Source organism: Phaethon lepturus, unplaced genomic scaffold, assembly GCF_000687285.1.
Source record: "Phaethon lepturus isolate BGI_N335 unplaced genomic scaffold, ASM68728v1 scaffold6962, whole genome shotgun sequence".
NCBI lineage: Eukaryota > Metazoa > Chordata > Aves > Phaethontiformes > Phaethontidae > Phaethon > Phaethon lepturus.
Window position 1 is genome coordinate 53,300 of NW_010521162.1, and position 8,542 is coordinate 61,841.

The following is an 8,542-nucleotide window of genomic DNA, read 5'->3' on the forward strand; positions in this document are numbered from 1 at the left end:
TCAGCTGTAAAATCTTAGGGGTACCAACAACACATCCAGAGTTTTCAGATGTAACTTTCAGGTTGATGATTTAATCCTTTATCAAGCAGCATTTTAAAATATATTATGACACACAATGAATGAGCACCTGAACAACATGCAGATCTTTGTTTCTGGAGTCAGCTTTTCCCGTATAATCTCTACTGCCAGCAGTGAATACATCAGATGTATTTACATCGTATCTGTGCAAGAGGATGCTTATGGTTATGTCATATGCTGCTCTGCACCCTTAAAACCTGAGAACTAGATTCTTTCTCAGTACCATGTGCATCTCTGTTTATTTCAGAAATATGCAATACTGCAGTAATGAACATGGTATAAGAATCTAAATAGATCCATAGACATATGGACAGGCAGATGGATTGAGGCAGACTTTGTCCCTAAAAATCCTTTGTGATACTTATCTTTTGTGTACACAGTGACGCTAAGGTGTCAGCCCAGATAATTTGCCTTAACTTAGTAATTTTTTATTGGTTTACATAAAGTTTTTACTTGAAAACATGAAGGAGTGTGTGTGCACATTTTGCAGAAGTGTACTGGTGCTAGTAATATAAACCATTTTCATTCTATTTTGAAGAACATTGTGAAGGTATAAATTATGTTTGAACTGGACAGAGATGATGATGTGGCATGTGACTGAAAATATATATTTTTTAATAGATGATTCAGCCGCAGAGAGTTTTAATGGCAATGAGACCGTGGGACACAGTTCCAATGCTTCAGGGGGAACACACTGCAGGGAGATGGCAGAAACCAACAGTAATGGCAAAACAAATCTGGAGCAGGATGAGCAGCCTCTGAACCTGAGTGACAGTCCCCTCTCTGCTCAGCTGACTTCAGAATACAGACTAGATGATCACAGCAGTAATGGAAAGAACAAATACAAGACTCTTCTAATTTCTGATCTCAAGATGGAACGGGAGGCAAGAGAAAATGGAAGCAAGGTAAGATGCTTCCACATGCTCCAGATATGAAGTGTGTAGCTTAGAAAAGGAAAAGATTTGTGAGGCCAAACCAAAGGTTATTTTCAGCTAAGCACTTAATGCAATGTGTCTAATGTTTATCACATCATTACTCAAATGCTATACATAGATTTGTATGCTCTGTTACACATATGTGATGCATACATACATTAAGAGTATGTGGATGTACATGGGTGAATACATATATATAGGCATATATATTCTGCTGATACACTGACAAAAAACAGTGCAGTTGTCCATCAGGCATGAATTTTATCAGTCCATTTATTGAGAACAGTCTACATTATCCATTTGAAAGATATATATATATAAAAAATATGTGTATAAGGTAATACATATATATATGTATATATACTGGGATACATATATCTATGTATTTTTATAGATGACCATCTCATTACATGTATTATGTATCTGTAGAATGAATCCATATGAATGTTAAGTGTGTATGCCCGAGCAAATTGCTACATGTGAATTACCAACATCTGAAAGGAAGTGATTTTGTTCCTTCCCAATTGTGTTATGCAGGCACCTAACCTGAATTAAAACTGACAAGTTTGCTTTAAGAAGCTGTAACCCCCCTGAGGGCTTTTCTCTGTAGTTTCCATTATGTGGATAAGGACAAGCGAGGGTGGTTATATTGTAGGTAAAGACAGATCCTATAGATTAGATAACTAGCTTTCTAGGAAGGTGTTTGTCATGAAGGCATACTGTAGGGAGGATGGGAATGGCTTCATCACAGAATTTATCCATTGGCTTTATTGGTGACAAGTTCCTGTTTTTTATCTGATAACTCCCAACTATATTACAGCTTTTACAGCAGCAATAATAGGATGTTAATACTGGATCCAAATACTATTAATGCTAGTCACTAGCTTTCAGTAGCCCACTACAAAATAACCTGACAACATAGATATACTTTGAATGGCCACATTTTTTGCAGGGCTTTGAAATATGAGTAGTATGGAAAATCACTTTTTCTAGGTATATCCGGAATGGGACTGTACATGATTGATGTCTAGAGAACAACATTTATCTATGCTAAAGTTTTAACTCCTGTCTTCATTGCCTGTGGAGTAAAAATAAAAGCTTGAAATGTTTTTTCTACTCAAGTGTCTGGTTTTGGTGGGTAGAAGAAAGGGAGACAAAATGAGAGTTAGTCTTTCTTGGACATTCCAGTTTAGCAAATTGTGTATCCCAAAACTTTCTCCATAAAATCTTTATGAAAACCTGTTTATCTGCATGGCATATTTTTGTTTCCACAAGTTTTCATTTCATTGAAAATGTTCTGAATAGCTTTGGTCTCAGACTGTGTATACACTCCAGTGCTGGATTTAGTCACTACTTCGTTGCACAGTGAGTCCCAAATATGAACGGTATCTTCATTTGCTCCAGGGCACATTGTTCCAATGAAGCTTTTATAAGGCAATCACCCAAATATTGATAGACACACAGGCTCTTTTGCCTGAGGTACATTGCTGCTTCTGCCATTACTCGTGCAAATACACAAATAAGCTTGGTGAAGAAATGGAGGAGTCTTAATGTGGAACGCATCTATAGCTAAGACAAGAACATAGCCTAATGTTGCATTTCCAAATTTTAATCAGTTCCAGTTCAGATGCAAAAAAAATGTATCAAAAAGTGTTAAAAATATGTTTCTAATGAATTGAAATGACAATCAAAGCCATCTCATTCTTTGTTATTCCACAAATTTTAAGAGGCCTGAATCATCCCCCACATCGATATATTCTTTCATCATTCACCATTATCCTACCCACTCTATACTGCCAACAATATGCAGATTTGTCTCCTGTTTTTGTCCTAGTGAAACTCATGTTAATATTTACAGTTCATTTAAGTATATGACTTACTAGGTATGCAGTAAAGGTTATTAAATATGGAGTGAAGACTTCAGGAAGAGCACACTCCTGTGTGTTCAGAGAAAATTTTGTCAGAGAAAAATTTGTCAGAGATTTGTAAGCTGAATGTAAAGAAAGTTTTTGTGGCCAATTTCATATTTTACAGAGAAATACTAGTGTTACTTTTTAAAAGTTACAGAATATTTTTAGAATGAACAAAAACCATCAAGGTATTAGAATAGAATGGGGCTGTACAGCATCTCAGTGTTTCACATGCATACATATACATTCATGTAAATCATTACTACTTTTTACCTTAAGCGGTATCTTACATGCTAAAGAGTCAGAGAATGTTTTGCAAGACCTGATCAAGGAAGTCCTCTTTCCTCCCCCTGGTGATTCAGGTTACTGGGCCCTTCCAGAAGAGTGTTCTGGCCATTACTGAGCTGATTAATACTGAACAATGCAGAAGATCAAGCTCCTAGTTCTGTGCATTACCCACTGGATACACTTGGACAAGGGTATCACAAGGAGCTAATCAGAACTCTAATTCTCTGCCAAAAAGAAAACAAAATAAAGAACAAGTAAGGTTAACAAAATACTATCGTTTCATAGGAGCCACCTCTCATGTATCCTTTTTACCTAGAACACACCAAATATGTGGGTTCTTTTTTGAAATAATCTAGGAATTCTCCCAGTGCTCTTGCAGCATCTAACTTCCAGCCATTCACAGTTACACAGTTATCAGACATGATTAGACCTGAATAAGGGCATCATTGGTAGTGATGGGTAAGCAAATTTGTTTACTGTAACGTCTAATCATGTTTTCATGATAAAAATCATGTGCAGTGTTCACTAAATATCAAATTGATATGCCACTTCTTATAATTCAGTATTCTTATGGTATCTTTATGTGGCAAAGACTTAGAATCATAGAATCATTTAGATTGGAAAAGACTTTAAGATCATCAAGTCCAACCGTTCACCTAGCACTGACAAGTCCACCACTAAACCATGTCCCTAAGCACCACATCTACATGTCCTTTAAATACCTCCGGGGATGGTGACTCAACCACTTCCCTGGGCAGCCTGTTTCCATGCTTCACAACCCTTTGGGCGAAGAAATTTTTCCTAGTATCCAATCTAAACTTCCCCTGGCGCAACTTGAGGCCATTTCCTCCTGTCCTCTCACTTGTTACATGGGAGAAGAGACCAACACCCACCTCACTACAGCCTCTGTAGAGAACAGTAAGGTCACCCCTCAGCCTCCTTTTCTCTGGACTAATCAACCCCAGTTCCCTCAGCCGCTCCTCGTAAGACTTGTGCTCCAGATCCCTCACCAGCTTTGTTGGCCTTCTTTGGACATGCTCCAGCAACTCAATGTCCTTCTTGTAGAAAGGGGCCCAAAACTGAGCACAGTATCGAGGTGCGGCCTCACCAGTGTGAGTACGGGGGTACAATCACTCCCCTGCTCCTGCTGGCCACACTATTTCTGATACAAGCCAGGATGCTATTGGCCTTCTTGGCCACCTGGGCACACTGCTGGCTCATATTCAGCTGGCTGTCAACCAACACCCCCAGGTCCTCTTCCACCAGGCAGCTTTCCAGCCACTCTTCCCCAGGCCTGTAGCGCTGCATGGGGTTGTTGTGACCCAAGTGCAGTACCTGGTACTTCGCCTTGTTGAACCTCACACAAGTGGCCTCAGCCCATCGATCCAGCCTGTCCAGATCCCTCTGTAGAGCCTTTCCACTCTCAAGCAGATCGCTCCCGCCCAATTTGGTGTCATCTGCAAACTTACTGTGGGTGCACTCGATCCCCTTGTCCAGATCATTGATAAAGATATTAAACAGAAATGGCCCCAATACCATGCCCTGGGGAACACCACTTGTGACCGGCCGCCCACTGGATTTAACAACATTCACCACAACTCTTTGGGCCTGGCCATCCAGCCAGTTTTTTACCCACTAAAGAGTATACCCATCCAAGCCATGAGCAGCTAGTTACTTCAGGAGAATGCCATGGGAAATGGTGTCAAAAGCTTTACTAAAGTCTAGGTAGACAACATCCACAGCCTTTCCTTCATCCACTAGGCGAGTCACCTTGTCATAGAATTGAGAAAAGTTATGTGTGAAGTTAGTAGAGAATATATCTGGTTTCTAAATGAAGGGAAATATATTTTAAGTATTGGGCTAGCATTGCAGGAAGTAATACATTATGCTTCCTCCAGCTTCTACAATGACCCGTTCAGCCTGTAGAAGATGTTGCTTGCTTGAAATGGCCAGTACTCTGTGAAAACCAGAGGCAAAGGGCTGGAGCTGGGAAGATCTGTTGGCTGACATGTTCCCTACCTGCTCTGTCTCCTCTTTTTACTGCTGCCTTTTTTTCTAAAAAGACTTATAAAGTACTTATCTGTAAATGCACTGCAAATGCAGTTCTATGAATTCAAATAGTTAAGTTCACATATAAATAATTTTAGATCATTATATACTTATGTGTGAGACTGCTGGGTTTCTGTATGACCATGGTGAAGGCTCCATAGCACTGAGATTTTTGATTTTCTGATTCTTGTGTTATTGCTTTTTCCTAGACCATATATTTTATTTTGAAAACTCATTATATAGCTTTTATCTCTTTTACATCAATTATTTCATGGAATATAACAAGCCCACTCCTTTTAAATGATTTTTTCTCTTCTGCATTTGGATTACAAGGCTCTTGTGATACAACAGGGGAAAACAGGTTTTTGAGCTAGCCAGCCATACTTATATTGTGCCATGTATTTTACCTGGATTAATAAATAGTTCATTATGTCTGTATTGCAAAGGATGTTCCTAATATGCAAAACTTCTCTTTGGGATTTCCCAGATAGAAACATGTGCTGCTGATCATGAATGCCTAGGAGATGCATTAAAGTGAGGTAACAAGGAGGACACAATACCATGTGTCCATTTTTTCCAGATACCTACTAGTTGCAGACTAGTTGCAGGTTAATGTCTCCTTTCCTTCTACCAGACAAAATTTCTGGTAGAAAAATTGGACACCTCCAGGCCCTCTGGATGTATGGTTGGCTAACTTAATAGGCATTAAGGTTGAGCTCGAGTGTGTAATTGGCTACATGGAGAAGTGCACAAGATAAGTAATTTTTCTCTAAAAGTGAGAAGAAAAGCACAGTTTTAAAGGAAAGAACAGTAAATAATGATTGCTGCATACAGTGACCTTTAATTATAATACTGCCTTCTAATGTGCATGTCATTATAGTTACAGTGGTTCACAACAAGGCAGAGCTTTCATGTAGTTTCTAAAAGGAAGATCTTACTTTCTGTCACTCCTTTCATGCTGGGCTTTTGAAATGTTTCTCAAGCTTTTTTGTTCAGCCTGATATAAAGATCAGTGTTACTGTCATGGGCCACTGCCCAGGGGCTGTTTGCTCCCAACTATTGCAACTTCAAACTGTTGTTGTAATGGGTGCATTTACACTGCGACAGGTTAGCCTGGCAGGCTGTCCACTTTTAAGATGAGTCCACTCTAAGAAGGCATGTAAGAGTATAACCTTGCATGGGATCTGAAAGCCAAAACATATGTGAGATCGTGGGTGAAAAGTCATTTGAAGTTTCTGCACGCTGCTCTAGTTAAAACTTTAGTCATCCTTGTGGTTAGTCCAGCCGTAGCATCTTGTAACATCTGCTTTGCTGGAGCTCATCATTACTGAAGGAAAACCAGGCACAACCTTCCAACCATCCTGACCTGAATAAACAAATATACAGATAAGCCTGTTGTAATCTGATGGTGCATCATGAATCCAGCTGTTTTCCAAAAGTGCGCATGAATTTAGCCACAGATAGACACCATCTCTGAGGAGTAAGGTAGAGTTTCAATATGTTTCTTTCTCACTCTCTCTCCTTTTTAAATATATGATTGTATATTAGTAAAATATGAAAGGTCATTCCTAATATCCAGTGAACATGATCACATCTGTCATTGTGCCTCTGAGGCATGTGAAGTCACTGTCCTTCCAGTTCCCTCCTGCCTGTATTTTTGTCTGCAGGTTTGCTTGGGGGAATGCTGAGAATATAAGGGAACATATAGCTTTTTCCAAAGCAAGTGGACTCTTCAGGAGTTACGATGGGCTTTTATATAGACCAATAGTAGCTTATTGAGTCACTTGGGAAGTAATTTATTAATTTTTTTCTTAATAAAATGTGAAACAGGTGTGCATCTAGTTGAATCAAGAGGTAAAACACAGACTGGGAATTTGGCATGTTGAAGAACAGTGTTGGAGACATTATTTATTTTTTTCTTTTTTTTTTTTCTTTTTTTTCCTTCATAACTAAAACATTTCTCATTTCTTATTTTCTTTCATTGTCATTCATTATTTATACTCAAGTGGCATAGATAGGTTTCAGCTGAATTGCAGTATTGTCATATAACGCTTACGTGATGTGGTTACCTCGGCTCTAAGCTGAAAGGAAAGCTGGAAAGGGTAAGATAGAAGCGCCTCCTCCTCTTCTGAGGATACCATTAAACTCTGCATGTTGGCTTTTTTGATACAAAGAAAATACTCTTTTGCCCTTCTAGTTTGTGCTGCCAAGTGCCCAAGTTCCAGATAATGGATTAGGAGTTAGTTAAGCCTTTCAGAAAGGAGTTTTTGACTCCAACTCATCCTCTCCACAGAACTTCTCACTCATCTCTCTTGCTTGAAGTTGTATCTCACTACCTAGGTATAGCAGAAAAGGAAAGTAGATTTCTTTTTGTTTGTTTTAATTGTCATGTTTTATTTCATTTCCGTAGTAAGATAGAAAGTGCCATGCCATATTTTACTGATGGCTGTTTTGTTAATGCAAATATCTTAAGAGTCTGCAGTCCAGGTGTCTGACAGCCTTATTTTATGGCTTAATTGTTAAGACTAGGAAGAGGCTTAGCATGAAATTCTGTTTGCTACTGTAATGAATAGCTTATGAGGAGGGAAGCAAAGTCTGGTAAAAGATATGGGTAGGCCATGCTACAAGAGTTAGTGTTATACTAGTTTTTGAGCAAACAACAATATGAGTGGGGCACAATGCAAAGCCAGCATGATACGCACCCTGTGAAGCAGCAAGACATCAGCACAGACTGAGCCTGCAGCTCCACCAGGGTCCAACCTGATTCCACTGCTCCAACCACAGCACCAAGGAGAGGACAGTGACTTCTTCCAGCTGTGCCTTAATTGTTATCTGATGGATTCCATCATTGCTGCTTTTCACTAAATCCTTAGAAATAGTTTGTATTGAGATTCAAAAGTAAAAATGATAAAATAAGTGAACTGAAGGTGAAATCTACCCCTGCTACCATCATGTGTAGGAGGTACAAGGCTACAACATCTTTTGGCTTGCATCTCACATCTTTGGTGTGGGAAGGCGGGCTCAAATGTTCTTTTGAAGTATGCATCTTTTTCTTTCTCTGCTATACTCAAGTTTGTGCAAAGGTAGCAGGCATGCTAGTGTCTCTCACAGCAGAGTGGGGGATATATACGCTACAATGGAAGGAGAGAGGCCCCTTCTCTTCTGTACATGAAGAACATTAATGAAACGAGAACAAAAACTGTATGAAAGGAGTTTTGTTATCTCGTTTTTTCCTACCCACTCACCTACACAAGAGTGAGACAAACTAGCCTGTTTTCTCTT

At 39.2% G+C, this 8,542-nt stretch overlaps 1 protein-coding gene across 1 annotated transcript in view; it reads left to right on the plus strand.

Moving 5' to 3' along the window:
- Window positions 1-707: 707 nt before the first annotated feature.
- LOC104616419 (nucleolar protein 4-like) overlaps window positions 708-8,542 on the plus strand; it is a gene marked incomplete at its 3' end in the record, with an annotated part of 36,826 nt that continues 28,991 nt past the window's right edge. The window contains exon 1 of the mRNA XM_010281424.1: window positions 708-983. Coding sequence (XP_010279726.1) covers window positions 783-983 — 201 coding nt within the window. The remainder of the gene's footprint in view (window positions 984-8,542) is intronic.